General features: G+C 39.0%; 1 protein-coding gene across 1 annotated transcript in view; it reads right to left on the reverse strand.

Annotated features, from left to right (window-relative positions):
* Window positions 1-3,747: 3,747 nt before the first annotated feature.
* RTEL1 (regulator of telomere elongation helicase 1) overlaps window positions 3,748-19,996 on the reverse strand; it is a 53,465-nt gene continuing 37,216 nt past the window's right edge. The window contains exons 27-35 of the mRNA XM_013953211.2: window positions 18,414-18,509; window positions 16,658-16,868; window positions 14,460-14,597; window positions 13,617-13,733; window positions 11,896-12,141; window positions 10,026-10,229; window positions 9,258-9,437; window positions 8,684-8,787; window positions 3,748-4,788 (exon numbers count right to left, since the gene is read on the reverse strand). Of these exons, the coding sequence (XP_013808665.2) occupies window positions 4,714-4,788; window positions 8,684-8,787; window positions 9,258-9,437; window positions 10,026-10,229; window positions 11,896-12,141; window positions 13,617-13,733; window positions 14,460-14,597; window positions 16,658-16,868; window positions 18,414-18,509 (1,371 nt within the window). The 3' untranslated portion in view covers window positions 3,748-4,713. The remainder of the gene's footprint in view (window positions 4,789-8,683; window positions 8,788-9,257; window positions 9,438-10,025; window positions 10,230-11,895; window positions 12,142-13,616; window positions 13,734-14,459; window positions 14,598-16,657; window positions 16,869-18,413; window positions 18,510-19,996) is intronic.

Raw genomic sequence — 19,996 nt, forward strand, 5'->3', positions numbered from 1 at the left:
AGCAGTCGCTTATCCAAGAAAAGGTACCGCTCATCTCTTTCCTGGTAAGACAATTTTTTTTTTGACTCTTTTCTGATTTCTGTCAAATTTGATTAGGAAAAGAGGGGAAAAAAATTTTTCAATGACACCACTAAAACAGAATGCAATATTCCAGATGTAGTCATACCGCTGCAAGACAGAGGCAACACAAAGGGATTAATATCTATTTCCTCCATGATGTGTAACTCGTGTGTCATTTGCTTCCCAAAAATCAGAGATGAGTGTCCATTAGAGGTTTTCCTCCCACTGAAGACTTGTACTTTGGATCAGTTCCTGTAATCCGGTACCACAATGCAGATTTATCTGAAACAATTCTTATTTTCATTTTCTGGTTTTCATAAATAATGTACTATCTCTGTCTTTCCTTGTAAAAGCAACTTGTTTCAAGATGACAAAAAGATTATTATCTGCCTCTTGCAGCACATCCTGACATCTGGTTCCTGGTGATCCTCTTCTACAAGGTTTCATTGGATAGAGGGGTGTGTGTGCGTGTGTACACGCATGTGTGCGAGCAGCATTAACGTCAGCACACTTTCAGACGAGAGGCAAAGAATGAAAAGAAGATTCCCATCCAGGATGAGCTGCATGTTAACTCTGGTCACAAAAGTCTCTCCTCCTAAGTGATGGTCTCTTAAGACCCAAATGAGAAACACAACGCACTTTTCTATTGAAATGCTCCTTCCCAAGTTACTCTAAACACATTTAGGAGGAACGTACCGGGGTAAGGAAAAAAGATTCAGAATGACATAAAAGCCTCTGAACGTTTCTTTGGAAGATAGGGAGAGTGGAAACGTGTGTGCAGTCCTTTTTGATAAGAGATTCTTGAGCAACCCGCTACTGGGAGCGGTCAGTGAATATTTAGCTCAACTATTTAGCAGAGAAGTTGAAGAAAGGGGAAGGAGAAGGGCTAGAGGTCTGATCACAGGTCAGATAACAACTCTGCAGGGAGCCTGCCACAAACCAGAGCCGTGTGCCATGGCAGCCCCTGCATAATCCCTCGCTCTTTAACAGTTAATAAGGTTACTACGTAGTGACAACAAGCGATCTACAAGGGTGAGACCTAACCTCTAGTTCAGAATTGTCTTCTATCACAACAGGAGTTCCTGTGGGTTTACAGTTTAAGGTTAGGTGTCCTGGTTAAGGACACTACCACAAAAAGCAACTTGCTCCCCCTCTCCCAAACTGACCGGCATAACTTTCCCAGTAAGTCTCTTCACATGTAGGCCAGGAATGACAGAGTGAAAGACCTGTTAAAACTAGAACTAAATCATGTGCACATAAGCTGCAGACAGGGACAAGCTCTTGAGGGCTGGCTGTGCTCACACCATGGGTATGCTTGTTGGCGTTCATCCATGCTGCTTGAGAGAAGACTTCCAAATTTGGGGCAGTACAATTCCCACTGCGCAAAAAAGCGGCAACAAAACCAGACTGATTCCAAAGGCAATCAGCAGATCCATTGGTAGGAGCATGGAAATGTTTCAGTCTGTTAGGGTGGACTCAGCCAATCTAGGCAGGTAGCAGTAAATCTCTTCAACTACATGATCTGACTGCTGAAGATTAAAAGAACAAGCAGGTGAATCTCCTGAAAGCACAGGATAATATAATATAGCTCCTCTGCCCCATCTCAATGACAGTGGAGCAATCCCAAGTAGGAACAGTCTTCCAGACTAAACCAAGTTTGGTGGCAAGAAAAGGGCGCATAGCTAGAAAACTCTTCTAGTTGGGGTGGAGGTGGTGTAAAAATCATACTTTTTGTTCTAGCAGATCACACGTATCTTTTATTTCAGTCGGTCTTTGCTGAGCACTTGCTGGATCCTACAGCGTTTTGGAAGTCCATAGCACGTAATCTCCATTAGGCAAATGTAAGCAAAGCCATCATTTCACTCACTCTCTGAAGACGCTCAAGGCTAACGCCACAAATGAAAACTCGCACGCTGTCCTGTGTTGTGACTTCCCTCCAGTGGTAAAAGGGGCAAGCTGCACTTCTCTCACAGGAGAGGTCTCTATAGAGTAGGCAAGGCACTAAGCTATCTTACTACTAAATAACTTTTTACTATTTACTGCTCCCTCATTTCTTAGACTTCCTATCCCAGTACTTGCCCAGGCCTCGAGCAATACTGAGAAATCAAAGCAAGAATCCAAAAGAAGTTGCTGGGAACTGCGCAGAGGCAGCTGTGAGGCTCGTCCCCCCCCGGGGAACTCGGACCACCCCAAAGCTGCTGAGAGAGCGCAAAACAGCAGCAGCCGCCTGATCTGCTTTCCCCTGAAAGCATTTTTTTTACTTCTACAATGCAATAGTAACTGCTATACTTGTTAAAAAAAGAAAAAAGAACTAATGATTAAAAAGAACATTCAGGGCACAACTTGTGAAGGCACGATCTAAACAAAAAAAATCTTTTACCAGCAAAGAAAAGCTAACTATATTTCAGATATGGAGTTGCTTTGTTTTGGGGAACTTGGCTGTTTCGTGTTTCCTGCATGGTTTTAGTCCAGCAACGCGCAGCCTTTCCATCATTAAACACATCACAGCGATCACATCTCACAAAGCTCTGTGCTCTTTTAGAAGACAAGAATTTAACACAAATGCCTACTTGATATCTTCTCCCCAAACATTTTCTGTTCATTTTCACAAGATATTTATGTTTATATGTGTATGTGTATATATAGTTTGTGTGTGTGTGCATGTGTATACACATACACGCAAGCACAGTTTAACTCACAGGACATATAAATCCTGTGAGTTAAATTTTCTAAAGTTTTCCCATGCATATTTGGAATATCTAGAGCTTTCTCTGCATTATTTGTCCATGTTTCCAGGATCTAAATCAACATCAACAGTGCACTGAAATAATAAACTAAATAAGCATGTATTTTAATCAGCAATATAATCTGATGTGTTTAAACACAATTTCTTTCTTTCTTTTTTTAAAGAGAGGAAAACTTAAAAATTGAAATTTAACTAACTTCTGTCTTTAACATAATATTCCATTTCCTGGAAAATAATGGAGAATAAAATAGCAGTACAGATACAAAAAAAAAATTGCTGAAGAGTAATTACTCAACAGGTCAGTTATTAAATTTGTGTTTGAGTACAGATATGCAGACAGATAGAAGGTATAATTCATCCACAACTTTAAACATGTCAGAATATATTCTAGTCCCAAGTTACCGTCACACTTGTCCAAATCTTCATTATTTCTAATTATTATTTAAAGAAGTAAGGAAGATTTCTGTTTCACTGTCATTTAAGAACACTGCTTTTCATGTTCTCCATACAGCCTGAATGTATATGAACCCAGCCTTGCATACATGCATATTAGTCCACATTTTAATGCATGAGAAGCATAGTATCACACTACTATGTAGTTTAAGTAAGTGGATTCTAATTGGAAAATAAATAAATAAATATCATTGAGGACAAAAGGCCCAGCAACTACGAAATTTTAAAAAACACCAGTTTTGAATTATGCAACTGGGGGGGGGGGGGGAAGAATCTTTGAAAATTTGTTAGAATATTGCTCACCTTTTTGAGATACCAAAAATAAATATAAAACTTGCCAAAATTCCACTGGCCTGAAATCCACCTATACACTGCTGGGGGGGAGACACGACCCTTTAAAATAATTAGAGAATATTTTTCCAAGAAAATTCTGAAAACAAATGATATAACAAGTGGTTCCTTTATCACAGGAGCCATAAGACTAATTAGCAACACCAATTTATTTATATCTGGGGGGGAGGGGAATCAAATACAACCTAATTAAGACATAAAAACATTTTTACTTATAGCTTAATTTATAGTAGCCATTGAAGATTTAAAATTGATACAATTTCTTAAGTTAACAAAATATTAATACTCACTACTCACAGAGAGTGGAAATACGAAGTGTCCCTCCCTCCCCCCATCCAACTTGATTTATTATGAAGATTAAAGTTAATTAGTTCCTTTCTGTACTTGGAAAAAAAACCCAGATAACTGAGGCACAATAGGAATATCAGTGCTGAGCAGAAGATAAACCCTCCTCAGAAGCATGTTTTCAAAATCCCAGTATTATGGAAGGAATCAGGATCTGGGGTGCAGAGCAGGCACAAGGGATTGTTTCTGATCACTATCCAACCACCGGAATTTGTTAAAAAAAAAAAAAAAAATTAAGCCTTTCAGTATCTTATGCTATTGGAAACAGCAGCTGCTGCCAAACACCAACAGAATGTGAATCATTTCTTCCAGGAACACCAGTTCGGTAAGGATGGGTAGCCTGGCCTCCTTATTCAGCCAGCTCAATTCCAGTGCAGTACTGTTGCTAGGGTTTTTCCAGGATCTGATATTACCTGAAGGGGACTATTAATGACAGCTGCCTCAGGACAAAGTTTCAGCCTAAAAGAAGTTACTACAGAATTTACAGGCTAAAATAAATATGAAATTAAGCTTCTTAGTTCTAACTGAGGATAATACTGCTTTGTCTCCTGCCAGTGATGAAGAAGAAAGAGATAGAGCTTTCAGATTTGATAAGCCTTGTAAGAGAAAATGTTACGTGAAGTTATGGTGCGCAGCATGCAATCCAGAGCCTGGGTCCATTTAAATGAACCTTTATCCTGTTTCCTTTCAGTCTGAGCGTCAGAGTCCAATAATATTTTCCTGCTGATATGAAGTACTTGCCCTTTCTCTTGGTGAGATTATGACCAGAAGAAAACTTGGATTAATTGCTTCTTTTTCACATCACTTTGGCATTCTGGGCATTTCTTCATCATCTATGGATATGAACAAAACACATAGAATATATATTAAATTCCTCTATTAAGTTTGCAATCATCCAATATGAAATATGAGCCATGCTAGCCATTTGACAGTCCCCAAGATGATGTATCTATCTATTTTCAAATGCAGTGTTACTGTGCAGTCACTTATTTAATGGCTAGTAATAAAATGAGGAAAAAGAAAGCCTCCCGGTGAAGTGGTAACAAACTTTAGAGCAGTTGCCTCAGGTGAATTACAGCTATATTTCTGGAAGGCTAAAAATACAGGAATGAGGAAACACAGAGCCTGCAAGAGCTGTTGTGAAGCACAGAAGTACGTGTTATTAGTAAAATCCCATAAGATCACAGCTGAGTTCCCTGAACTGCTATTTCCTCCTGCACAGATCAGAAGGAAGTGATCTGCTGGGGATACAAGGACATCAGCAATACACGTGGCCATGACCAAGATTTCTGGAGAGGAACAAGGTACACGCAGTTCTTCACACCACCACACGCCTTTCTAGGAGGTGAACAGCAAAAGACTGGGTGCACGAGGCAACCATTTTCTCCATGCAGATTTCAGTTTCCTTCATCATTAATCCTAAATTTAAGAAGTCTGGTCTTTGGCCATCTGACACCCAGATGAACCCCAACCATTCTTTTTATACTCTGAAAGGACAACGCTCTTTGAAGGGCTTAGTGTCCAGTCAGGGACAAAGCAGGTTACAAATTAATTCTGACTAATTCTATGTTTATTCTGAAGAATAGTTACTGATCAAGCTAAAATGCTTTGCTTATTTCAAAAGTGAGATAGTAAAACATAAATTTAATCTTTGTGAGAAAGTTTGTATTGCCAGCTCAACAGGCTGAAATGTTGTTTACTGGAAGAACAGCACCAGCATCAGTGGTTATTTGCCCATATTACAGATGGCACAAATGAGAACAACCAACAGTTTCTCTGGAACATCTGGAAGAAGAGCACGAATAAATGATTCATTTCAACACTAAAAAGCAGCAACAGGCCTCTGCACTGAAAGTTAAAAACAAAAGCAGCACATGCTGGCATACTCTGTGCAAAGTTTCACCAAACATACTGAAAATCACCCAGCTCACACCGTCACTAACCCCTCTAATAACCCCTCAGGTGCATGGGGTTCTGGTGCTGCAAGTTTCCCAAGTATTTCAAAATTATTCACTGACTTCCCCTAACAGTAAGCTGTTACAATAAAATATTATATTGGAAAGGACATCACAATTTGCAGAAACAAGTCATTGCATTTTGAATAATGGCCTGTTAGTCACTTCCTTAATAATATAATATACATGAAACTGAATTTGAGCTGAAGAAACATAGTGAGTAACTTCTTGTCAAAGAACAAACATAGATCTTCAAATCCAGCCCAGTCAGTGGTGACAAACCCCAATACTATCTGATGAGAGTTTGGAGGGCAGACACCACAAACACATGGTCGCTCATTTCCTGTTGGTGAAGTTGCCTCTGCCACAAAATCCAACCGTTGGTAGGAATGGAGTCAACGAATCAAGACGTGAACAGGAACAAGGAGGGAATTATTAGGAGTTGGTTCCTCCAGGTTTGAGGAACACAGACCAATCTTCTTTTCGGCTTAGGAAGTTCTTGTGCTGCAAATGGGTTTGGGGACCAAGAGATTACTTGGAAGAATCATCACCCATGCTTGCCATGCTGTCGTATTCTTTCCTAGGCACCCTCTTTTGGCCACTATCAAGAGACAGGATGCCGGGCTCGATGCTTTCATCTGACTCAGGATGTCTGCTATTATGTTCTTATGATTTGCTTTAAACTATGTTTGTCTTTTTTGATCTTTGCAAGACCCCCAAAGGGCTGTAGTATGCTACCACAAAGTATGCTTCATCTTGCTAAGGAAAACGGATATTTTCTTGCCCCTGCCTTCAGCTGGCAAAACATGGGGTCAAGTTTCATTGTAACTTGCAAGGATTGCATTCAGGTGATGCAGCAAATATGGAAGTCATTAATAATGAATGACATTGATGGGGACTGAACAATTTCCCCAAATAAGATTTTATATTGGCTTTCTGAAATAAGACTCATCTAGCAAATCAAAACTGCTTTAGCCCCCCAGTCTAAAAGATGTACAATCACAAAGAAGAGTGATTAAAAAAAAAAAAAGCAGGCTGAGCAGTTTCTGTAATTTGTCTATGAGCTATGAAAAGGCAAATTAACTTGGAGATTAAGATGAAATCCAGACCTCAGAATTACTAACTTCAAGATGAAAAACACAATACAGCCCAGTACAATTGCTCAATATACAACAGTTGCATCTCTGTGAATCCTTAAGCTGGCAAAAATAATAATTACAAGGTATATCTTACTGGCAAAAAGAGAGAGTACTTCCTCAGAGATTTACAGCGTAGATTTTTATGGGCTGAGATAATACAAAAATCTCCCTGTGGGATTATGAATGCATACATAATCATTAAACTCTCCAGAGCTTTAATTGTGTTCCTCAGTCAGCTTTACTCTTCAGTATCAGAGATTATAAACACATGCTAATATTCTTGGCATGACTCTTCCCTGAAGTGGAGCATGTTGTTCATGAAAGAGCAGATGTAGATGTCTTTCTCAATCTTCGAACCTCAATACACATCTTCAGCAAAATCAAGAGAAAGAAAGTGGACCAAAACTAGAAGTACTGGGCTACTGGTAGAAGTGTCATTAGCTGTGATAATGGCACTTGTGGATGGGAAAGTGAAGGTAAACTCATTTTAAAGGTGAAACTTAAAGGCCTTCAGTTCAGGAAAGAATCTGCTGAATGCTTCTGAGATCCACAATAGCTTGACAGCCCAATTATACTTTGGCATAGAAGGAACAGCTGAGTACTCAGCTGCAATGCCCATTCAAGGCAACTGGTTTAGTTATCCAATGTGCAGCAAACACAAGATGCCTTCCTTTGGTGTTCTTGTATTTTCCTGTATTCTTTCTATGCTTCTATTGGACAAAGTCCGTCTTGATTACTGTATTTTATTTGGGTTGACAGGAACTATGAATTTTAGTATACTGTTTATTTTCTGCACTTAGCTGACGTATTTCAGTGTCCTCTTCCTGAGAAACAGACCTTTCTCTGGAATTTGGAATGTCTGTTTATTGCACACTTGCTTGTAGGTTCACAGACAGGAGAAATTTCTCTTCCTTCTCTACTGTTTTTATAGCTGCCTGAGCTCTGCTGACAAATAGCCCTCTTCATCACCTATGAAACCACTCAACACTCTTGTGTTATACTTTCATGCCCAGGGTCACAGATGACTGATAACTGGTTACTGATTGGGCTCCAGGACACAACAAGAGTAGGGAATCAAGTGTTGTGCAAGATGCTGCCAAACATATGCACTGAGGCATCACTTATATCCTCTTACCTAAAGGACTGCAACTTCATCCAACAACCTATTCAGCCAGGAGGGCTAGAGGAGAGAATCACAATGGCAGATATTTGAGCATGAATATGCCTTATCTCATGATGGTGCCTTACAGGAGGCTTTTACAAGGGAAAAAATAACGGAACTAGGCAAGGAAAAATACTTAAACAAAGATTCAGATGTACAAAAGAATTTTTTTCCAGTTGATGTCTACAGCCTGCTGCCTGAATCACTCTGGAAGGGAAAACGTCTGGAAACAGCTCGGAAGGAGCTGCACCTATGTCCAAAGCACAGCATAAGGCAGGAGTCTGCCTTCAGTCAAACTGAAGAGCATGGAAATGACAGAGGAGATGCTCAGGTGGTAAAACTTTCATCAGGATTTGGCGGTTTTTGTCTAAACAGAGGAATGCTGTTTCCAGGGCTGTCCACACGGTTCGCTTCAAAAGCACAAAATTCACTAGCAGTTTCAGGCAAAACTGAAATCAATAAACAAGATAACCTTTAAGAGCTGCTCCCAACATGTTTTGCAGCAAGTGAAGGCACATAATGGACATTTAAAAGGCACATCATCCTCAGATTTGCAGTTAGAGCAGTGGAATCTTCCTAGAACAGTAAGAGCGAGAGGGAGAAAGAAAGAGAGAGAGGGAGAGGAGAATGACTAAATTCCAGTAACAACCTGTGAATTTCTCACACGTATATGCTTTTAGTGCACTACAGAAAACAATGACCAAGAGTGCATGCAGTGAATTTTAAGAAGTCTCTGTTGCATTATTTCTTTCACATGTCCTTGTTCAATCTCTACGCTTCAGTTCCCCATTCAGAAATCGAGATTACATCCTTGCTTTACATGGAAGTTGACAAGAAAAATCTCTAAATTCTCAGGAAACCATTACATCATCATGATAAAGAAAATGCAGTATTTCGACAGAATAGATGCAGTTAGCAGAAAGTACAAATTCCACTTAGCATACCATGTTTACCATTACAGCAACATAATTTTCGTTTTCTGTAATTTATCCTATTCCTGAGAATTAGAGAGAGATTTGCATCCAAAAAATCTCACCTACACCTACCATACTCTGGCTCCATCTGTAGGGGAAAGATAGGCACAGCTCCAGCGCTTGTGGGTGCTCTCATGTTACTGGTTCCTTTTGATACTTCCGTCTTTGGCAATTCAGGTTTGCTTTCTTGGCTAAAGCAGAAGGAGGAAATCTTTCTTTGAATTTTCTCTGGCATCTCACTCTTGGAAGCAGCTGCATGTGATCATAAAAACACCATACAATACAGTGCAACAAAGAACACACTACACAGACTCTTTGCAAAATGCAGTTAGCAGTAGGTTCCAGTGAGTTTTCACTGTATAAAAAAAATAAAAGAAAAAACAACAACAAAAAACCCACATGCACACAATTTGAGTAACTATTTTCTTAAGCCACAATGGTAACAGAAGTTTCTGTTATTAACACATATCATTATTACTGAAAGGGAACTTTTACATTGAAATAGTTCTGTGGTAAATTCTTCCTAGACACAGTTGGTCTTGATCCACTCTTGCAGCCCTTAGGTGCAAAAATCTGCCTTCAGCCATAACCCATTTCACATTTTAAATAAAACTGCACTGTAACTGATTTTCTTCCTGTACCCTTGCACTTCCCCATCTGCATCTACCTATTGCCTTCTATCTTATACTCATTTTTTTATGCTTTTTGGACAGGACCAATTGTTTTGACCTTCCTTTACACAGTCTAGTGCAGGGAGGTCAGAGCCCACAACTGAGGCTCTTGGACCCTACCCACAATACTAGTAAAAATTTAAACTCCAGAGAAATGTTCATTCCCAACCTTGTACATGGCTGGGAACTTTCATCTGAGCTTTGCTGTTTTCTGCTTTAGCGCACCAGTTCTCCAAACTGGAGCCAGTGCTCCCTTCATCTTGCACCTGCTGTTGCAATTTCTTCTCTCCCTCGCCGCACACCATCCCAGTCAAATCTTTACACATCTGTCTGAACTGCTCTTTGTGATGAGGGCGCACAAACATGTAAAATCCTGTCCAAAAGAAAATACAGTCAAATACATAGGAAAATGCATGCCTGACAACAGGATACTTGTTGCTTTGGAAGCTGGGTAACATCAGCTGTATTCTTTAGAGTATCTGCAGCATGGTGGAACATTCGACATTTTTGTTGATTTTATACGTAAATGGCTTTCCTTGCCAGAAGACAGATGAGTATTTGGTATCGGAAACTGTCAACTTACTTGGAAGTTCTTCCACTCTCTACAGCTAATCATAAATATCTGATCCAGCACTTCAGCAGACAATTGATCCAGCTAAATCAAGTATACACAATACCAGAAAAGACTTTCTCAAAAAAGAAGTCTCTCATTACTGTCTGGTCAGTTGAGGATTCAAAGCATATGCACACAAATTCTAAGAAATCCCCAGTATGGTTTATTGCCAGGCATGGACAATTCCACAGTGGAGTCATCTGAGGTGAAAACATTTGCTCCCTAAAGATACCAGCTCTCTATTTGTAAGAAAGAGTGCTCAGGAAAAGATTATGACTCACAGTGCCACACAGTTCATTTCCCTCTCATTCTTCACTGTGTTAAGATTAATTTGACTAGTTTGACACACCACAGGAATTTATTTTCTAAAAATTTGGTGAGACTATGACATCTGTTCTAGATCAATTGAATATTTATCATTATTTCCTACAGACAACAGATGAAACCATTTCAGCATTTCCCAGCATGCGCTGTATGCATACATCTCCTACATACACTTATCTCCTACCTACTCTTCTCCTGCAGATGAGTTCATACCAAAGATGCGGGAGAAGGTGGAACTAAAATCTTACATAGCACATGCAACATTAAGAGATGTCTCCATCAAGGCAATCAAGTTCAGCATGAAATCCCCTCCCCTTTTTTTTTTTTAAACAATAAAACAAAACCTAATCTCAAATTTTGAGCACTTGTAGCTTTCTAAATCCTTGTATTAATAAACCTACGAAGAAAGAAAACTTTGAGAAAACAAATAATCATTTAGAAATTTCAAACTGATATGAATGATAAGGATACTAAATCATGACACAGTTCCATAACTATTCCTGTGTAAAGTTCTATAGAAAAATAGTGAAGCAAAAGTACGATTGCTTATCACCAGAACCTGAAAGGGACCAAAGAGCTTAGCAGCAGTATAGTTTTCTGTTTTCTTGACTTTTAATTGCTGAGTCAATGCAATAGTCATTATTGGCTTTTCTAAAGAGCAATCACTTTCAGTAACTGAAGAAAAAAAAAGGTAGTAGAATCATTTGACTGAAGTTAGCTTGACTGAAGGTTAGGACTGGAATTACTGAGGTCTTATCTCAGTTTTAAGGGTTTTTTTGTTGGTGGTGGTGGTGGTTTTTTTTTAAACGGACAATTCCTAAACTGAAGATGCAGAAGTAACATCTTATAACCTTGCCATTTTTTGCTCTCAGATGACATTCATTTACTACAGCTTTCCTGAAGCTAGTTCCATCTGTCCGGTTTGCTAAACGAAAAGATGGGAGAGGTACAAAAACTTTGCCAATGCTAAAAGTTTATCCAAAAAAGTGGGGAGTTTGCAAACTAACTGCGAATAACCAGTGAGAGGTCACTGCTCACAAGAGATCACAGGACCTATATCTTCTTTTCAATTAAATAAAAAGCATTCAAAGTTGTCCCTTACTTTGTAGGAGATGAAAGTCTTCTGGCCTCTCAGTGGTGAGGGCTGCTATCACCGATACCATAGTATCATAGTTATCTGTCTTCTTGTAAGCTAACAATGCTTCATAGAAACGGTTGTAAGAGCTTTGGTTCAAAGCCTTTTTCACGTCCTTGAGATAGGTAGCCCTCAGCATCTGGTGGTGATCTTCTCTCCTAGAGCTTGAAGCTTTTTCAGCATCTTTCCTTGAAGTTTGGCTGGGATTTTTCCCTGAGAGACAAAATACACGTGAGCAGCCCTTGGAAAGGAACAAACAGGTCAGACTTTTGTACCCATCATTCTCTTCACTGAGAAGGGGGTTCCTGGGCTATTTCAAAGCAGTAATACCAACACTGCCTGCGCAACCAAGTACCTCCCTCTGACATAACCCTGGACAGAGCCAGGACCTGCTCCTGCCAATGGCAACTGAACAAATTAATTCTGCGGAACCCTTCTGGCATCTTTGGGTTTTTATTTTGTTTTATTTTTTTAATAGAGAAATGCGTCAGATGGTCACTGAGGAATGAGAAAAAGGTGACACAAAAGCCACTTGTGCATGGAGGTCAGCAATAAATAAAGTGTTATGCTGCACTTCTTTGAAGAAGTAGAAGCATTATAAACAGATGGCTTAACCAACTATGCTGGCCTGCCACATGGGTAAGTAAACTGAGATTGAATTTAAAGAGTAGATTTATCATCCCTGATTACTAGAAGGGAAAAGGCATTCTTTTTTCAGACAGGAAAGCATAAAGTCAAAAAAGAAGAACTAATCTGAAGTAATAGACAAAATAGTACAAAAGCAATGAAGGAAGGAGCAACTAAAATAAATCTAAAGAAACAACATGGCTTCACATATGAAAAGCTTTTAAAAACTTCCAAGAAACACTGGCAGTTTTTGTTTTTGTTTTTTTTAAAAGAAAAGATTAGCTTTTGGCTATTCTTTATTCCCTAAGAAAAAGTAAATCTAAGCTGCTATAACCCTTGCTCATAGATAAAAGTCACTCAAGACAATTAAAACAAAGAAATGATTCATGTGAATTAAAATCAAATGAACTGAAAGAAATAACTACCCTACTTGTTTCTTTGAGAGAAATAAATAGAAAAAAACCCTAGATGTTCTCAGGAAGATCTGCAATCAATCAGAACTGGACCTTTGATTTTCAAAAGCTAAGTACCGGACAGTATGAGGTTAGAGGATGCATGCAGAAATTATGTACAACTATCAAAATATATTTACTAGTCCAGGTTTCTGGAAAAAACAGCTTTTCTGCATGAGGATCATATACAATACTGAAAACAGAGACTATTTTCTTCTTCATACCTGGAACCATACTGACTTCACTCAGAATTACCTTCCTAAATTGCTCTCTTTCATGAAACCCCGGCCAAAGTCCAGTAGCCTTGTGCTCAACCCACCCTTGCCCTCACTGAGGAATACCAGGTCAGTCTCTAATGCAAACTTCTAGCTTTAGTCAGTTGTATTTTCATATCCAACTTGATTTAAGTAATTGGCTTTTGCATTTCATTTTGTACAATCCTTGCTGAAAACTCTGAATTAGCATCACTCTAACCCACAAATAGTGAGCCACTTGTGCTATGTGAATGCAGAAAACATTAGTCCCTACCAGGAGAATTTACAGTAAGTGACACAATAAAACATAATATATATTAACTTGGAATTATGCTTTTATTAACATGAAGTGTACCTGCACTATTCAGTCCTGTTGTTAGGTGGAATCCTCCCTTGTTCAAGTGGAGCCCGGGGTTTAGCTGAGTACATGAGTCCTTTGAGAATGTTGTTTTCTGCTGGCTCTGTTTTTCTGCTGTTAAATCAAACCAATCCATTAACAGTGAACTCGGGGAAGAATGAAGACAGAATGATGCTTTTCAAAGTGTGTCAACTCTATACTTTGAGATGCAGATGCATTTCTCTGGTAAGAGAGAATGAGGCAAGACCCTGCTTTTTTATAATCTATTGTTCCAGTGTTTCAAAGACTTTACAAGCTCTACGATGACATGATTACCCTCTTTTCACAATTCTGGTGGCACTATGTGGGTAGCAAGGAAGACAGGAATAAACACAAATCTTTTCAGATCTACAGGCTAGATACAAGATTCAAATAGATCTTTAAAAAGGGCCTTTTGAAATGAAATGTCATCTTTACTAACTCTGCAGTAACAAATGCTCAGGCATCTGTCTATGCTTATGAGAAGGCAGGTATATTTAACTAACTGGAAAAAAAAATCTTTTAAAGTAGAGAGGGGAATCAGGGGTGCTATATAACCAGCTCCAGTGCATACAGCACTCGAACACCATATGGACACATTATAATGAACACCTTAGCTCACTTAGTTAACAAGAGGATCATGCAGAGCAGAGATTTATATACAGTGTTTCTTTGTAATTTGGAGTCTTAGCTACCTAGTTCAATTTTGCTTAATCAAAATTGCTTTCCACCCTGGCATTTCTATGTATTACATGTGTCTTGCTCTGGGACTGGACAAAAAGGACATAACAGCCTGCACAGTGCTGGAAACAAGCTTCTCACCTATTTTGTTGGCTAGTATCTCTCGCTGTTCTCGCAGGAGGCTGTGCTCAGGTTTGTAGCCACAGCCTACTCCAGTCAGATTACAACACGCTTCATCAAACTGCTTTTTATGTTGAGGTCGAACAAACTGGTAAAATTCTTTCATTAAAGGGAGAGGAAATTAAAAAAAAAATAATAATAAAATCAGTCCACAACAGGCAAACTCCACAGAAACTTATGATGGCAAGGCTTCTAGGATAGATGACATGAAAATAAAAACTGCAGGTAAACAAATTAAAATCAAAATTTCATTATCTAGTAGTTTATACAATAACCACACTTACAAGCTACACAGAAGTTAGATACAGTTCAGGCTTCCAGCAGTAGCTGTAGGTTATAAAACTGTAATTTTTCTACTATAAATATGAAGTAGCTTTACTTCTCAGTGAAACAGATACTTTCAAAAAAGGTGAGCTACATCACAAACTGTGGGGGTCAAAGTATTCATCTAGGCAGGTAGCAAAGAATAACAACTGACATGCTGTTTATTTTGCAGCTCGTCTTACCCCACTGTAAACTGGTTGCCTACCACTAGCCTAAATCTCACTGTGAGTCAAGTGAACTTTAGACTTCAGCTGCCTGTCACTTTTGTAAACCAGACTTAAACTATTACCTTAAATTTGGTTATCAAGAGTGTTCTTATTTATATAGTAAGATAGACATATTGGGAAACAAATTGTGGCTGCTATTAGTACTAAGTACTTATATAGAGCTTCTCATCCCTTAATTTAAAACAGTTTACAAGAGTGGCTTTGCTTTTTGATTTTTTTTAGTTGAAAGAAGTCACAGAAAAATCTGTCCATTTGCCTATATGCACAGCAAATCATCAATGACAGCTTCAAACTCTTATCTCTGTCTTCTCCTGCTCACTTGCTAATTACAAGATGAGAAAATAATTTATACTCAAATCTTATTGTGCCTTTATGAGGAAACTTTCTCTAAAAGAACACAGCAGATCCAGAATCAGATGTTTTAAGTTTTTAAAATAGTTTGGAAAACAAACAAAAAAGCCCCCTACCAACCAAAATAAAACCACAGAAACAAATAAACATGCCAAGAAAATCCAGGAAATTTTGTGTCAGACTTGTTAAAGCAAGAAAATTTACAACTTCCGTGATTCCCTTTGACTTTCACAAGCAGGCTCCACTTTTTTCCACATATCCACAAACAGAAATTATTCCTAATGTATTAGCAGCTGAATTCAAATAAACTAGACAAGTAACTTCTCTTTAAAATCTGTCATTTTGCTCTCCATAAGAATTAAAAGTGTATTGTTTTGTATTGCTACCATCACTTTTAAAACATAAGCAGCAAGCAGAGATCATCCTCAAAAGATGCACCAATCTTGCTCAGGCTGCCAAGACTTCTAAGGCTTCACTCTTTCCCGTGATTCGCAGCTGTTCTGTTTTCCTATTGCAATATGTGCACTATTATCCTGGAGCATCACCTACTGAAAAGAGATGTTGATAGGGCCAATAAAAGTATTGACTTTCAGCAACAGCTCCACTTTTTACGGACTTCCCATCTCACTTTCTCACTAACTGAGCAGCTAAGCTCCAGTTCCCTTCCTCTTTTCAAAGCTGATCGTTCTCAGTTTGACAAGATTGAGGGGGAAAGGAAAATTCAGAGAGAAAACACACTGCTAAGATGTTGGTGGGAATCTAGTTCCTCTCAATGCAGCACTCATTAAAAATCCAGGCAAATAACAGCTAAACCAGCAAACCATCTATGTTTGCCCCAGCTCACTTGCTTTATACTCACCATTATTTAAATATAAAATTTATGTAGCTATTCTATACACTTACTGTCTTAACACTGAACTCTTCTGAATGCATATATCCAACTCCTCACAACCGTATGCTTTATCCTACCTCGTAAATAACAGGGAATAAACTATACTTATAAATTTAAAATAACACAAGTTTCCATGCAATGCAGTTACTCTTTATTTTAGGCCCATCATCATACAAACTCAGGTGTGATAACTAGACTGGTAACGCATTTGCTATAAGATCTAGGGATATAAATTGACGAATGCTAATGACTATCATTCTGATCAATCCGCACTTCAAAAGATAAAACGCTTTCTTGTGAAATACTGAAGTCTATTTAAAAGGCAAAGGCCATGTCATACACAGATACCAGAGAAGTCATCATACCTCGCAACAAGATATGCTTTTTTTGATCCTCTGTAAAGAGGGAGCTCATTTGAGATAACATAGCATCGAAGTCATCTGTTTTCTTGTAGTGCTGAAGAGCCTTCGAGAAGAGATCATAGTTTTCCTGGCTTAGGGTTTCCTTCACTGTTGCAATGTACGTTGTAGCCCTGGCCTTCTTTGGCTCAGTCAGGTCTGCTATTTTATCTGTTTGCTGAGAAGACAGGAAGATTTTTCCAGTAAATAGGATGACTTAAGTACTTAAGACTTAAGGATTGCACATAACACAATGCAATGCTTTCAGCTAACACATTAGTATGTCCCATGCAGTAATGGTAATCATCCAAAAAAGCATGTATCCATGTGTTATTTTCTGAGAAAAACAAAACAACTTCAGCGTCACGGAAGAAACACAAATCTAATGGGGCCTATCTCCTGGAAATGTTCAATTATCTAAAAAGAAAAAAACCTTCATAGGTATATGAAGCAGGAGATTCAAAGAACGGAAGGCATTTACGTATTTTGGCTCCCCTAAGACACTTCTTGAAGACACTATACACACTGGCAAGCTAGATTACTCTCTATTTGGAAACATTCTTTTTCTATAATCACAAGCAGCAGGGACTTGAAAAGATTCAAAACAAGTTCTCCTTAATGAAAGTGACTGTGCATTACAATGTGCTTGCACATTGTAGAAGCCAATGGACACCTGTCACACATCTTCATGACAAAAACAGTACCACTGGGGCAATCCGCCAAGTCATAACTTTATTATTAATTTTCCCAGATTATTATTTATATCTACTTCTAAAACATTAATCCCTCTAACATCTGTGAGCATTCGTTCCCTCAAGGAAGAAGAGCAATGCTATTCATCATCTTCTCTACTGAGCAAAGCTGAGTGCTTCAGATGACTGTTCCCTAGAGAAGGCAGCCAAGCCTCATTTCACAATTCTATCCTTAGGAGAAGGCTTGTTAAGAGAAATGAAATTTAATGCGAACCCTGAGGACTAGGCTGATTCATCGTGACATCAGGTAGCAACAAGCCCCAGCAAACACAACCTTCTGCAATGAACCCGCTCCCTTCCTCATACCTTGGATACTGTTAGCCTCAGGATCTGTGCCTGCCTTTATCAGTTTAGACTGTCATGTGCCTGGGAGTCTCTTTGACAGAGAGATAGTACTCAGTTAGGACAGTACCTTGGACAACTACTGACATACACCATCACCCAGGGGATTCTCATCAATTTATTATGACTGTCAAGCAGCTAGCTGCATAATTAATTACCTGTGGTTTCTGAATCATCTTTGGAAACAGTGCACAACAGTAACACGTAAGTGCAAACATACTGCACAACCATAACCCACATACGGGGTTAGGATGTGATCACCTACCCAAATACAACTGGTCAGCTGTGCTAGTTGAGGCTTTATAGTCCATCAAAAAGAACAACCTACCCCCCCCCCCCACCACACCAGAACAACAGGAGATAATGTTCAAGAGAGTCGCAGCCAGAGAACATTTCTTTTTATCTACTAACCCTGCCTATAATGTCTATATTTGAGAAGTAGCAAGACAGAAACAGATTTCAGATGTGCAGAGTTGTGTATTTACAGTTATGGGGGTTGATATAATTGTATTGGCATCAGTGCCAGTCCACATCAGTCACCTATCTGCCTGGAAATTTCCAATTCGAATTATTACCTTCGGCAGCTTAAATACTCAAAAGGGATGGCATACGTGCATGAAAACACGTACCAAATTGCTGACTAGCTTTATTTTCTTCCTTCCTCCTTTCTGCTCATCTGTTAACCTCTTCTCATACTGAAGGGACAGTGTCGACAGACGTTGTGCCTGGAAAGGGGGGGGTGGGGGGGGGGGAAGACCACACACACCAAAAATGATTTTCAAAGTTATTCTCCACTTAATTCAGTCATTTCCTGTAATAAAGTTTTTTAACCCTGTTTGTGATAAAAATTCAACAGATTGAAACAAATCAAGCTAAATTATTGCAACAGAGCCTGGGGCACGTACCTGTTTCTCGAAGGTGATCACTGACTGGACAATTCAAGAAAAGAGACCAAAACAGAGGAAATGCAAGATAAAGTTGGTCTTTAGAGTGCAGATTTCCAGTTGAGCAACTTGGACTAATGGTTAACTGCTTCAGGGTGGCCATGCGTGCATGAACACATGCGTGCAAGTGATTCCCCATGTGTCCCTCAACTTTCCTGCCTGGAAGTACTTCTCTTCTGAAGAAAGCCCACATCAGGGCATCTCTTTGTGTACTGAGAAAAGAAGCCCAAGCGGTCTTGCAGGAAATACCAGGGCAGATGGGACAGGAGTAGAAATATTTGTGGTTTGACAAGCTCTTCAGCATTTCCCATTCCTAGTAACAAAGAATTGCACTTGCACTGTAGTGACCTGCAATATGGGTATATAAAAAGCCCCAAAAGAGAAGCGAGTTGGCATAAGTAAAGAGGAGTGGAATTGCTTAACAGTAGAGTCTCCAATATTAGTACAAGCCAGTATCAACCCTATTAAAAACACCCATCTGAGTAACATATGAAGCTGTGGGATAGCCCCATATTGCCAATTGGTTTCTACACGCCTCTTGAGAAAGAAGGTATGTCAAGTGATTTATTTCTTTGCTCTTGCCCAAGAAAAGAATTTCTTAGCAAACAGGTGACCATCAGTGTATTTAGTGAATAGTGTTGTTTATTTGTGAGAGGAAGCAGTGAAATATACTGGTATCCCTCGCATTCCACTATGGCTACTCAGCACTTCTATTCAGATCATAAAGCTTCAGATCTAGGGTTTAAGACAAAAAAAAAAGACAAACAAAAACAGAAGTCCAAAAAAAGAAAAACCCAAACCAGTGACTTCAGATTTGCTGGTTTGTAGAGTCAGTTGCTAATACTCAGAAATACAACCTTCAGTGAACTCTTAATACAGCAAGGATACTGAATTCCAGACAAGTCTGAGCAGGATATGTACAAATATATAGGGCATTTAAATATATTTTACTTAAACACCATGTAACAGAATGAAGAATTGGAATTCAAGCAGTAAATCAAACTGGTACATGCCACAAGTCGGTAAATCAATCAGAGGCATCTTCCTAATCCTGGCTAGGTAAAGGCACCATCGTAAATAACACAATCCAGAAGAGATAAGGCTTCTGAAAGATGTGCTTCCACAAGGCATATCTCACAAGGAAAACTGATTAAGGGGAATGGTCAAATCATTCTTCAAATGGATTCAGGGACTCTATTTCTTGCACTTAGATTTTTTTTGAGATAGCAAATAGCTGTATTCTTAGAGGGCACTTTCCCCTCCAGCAA

The sequence above is a fragment of the Apteryx mantelli genome, chromosome 18 (genome assembly GCF_036417845.1).
Source record: "Apteryx mantelli isolate bAptMan1 chromosome 18, bAptMan1.hap1, whole genome shotgun sequence".
NCBI classification, from domain to species: Eukaryota; Metazoa; Chordata; class Aves; order Apterygiformes; family Apterygidae; genus Apteryx; species Apteryx mantelli.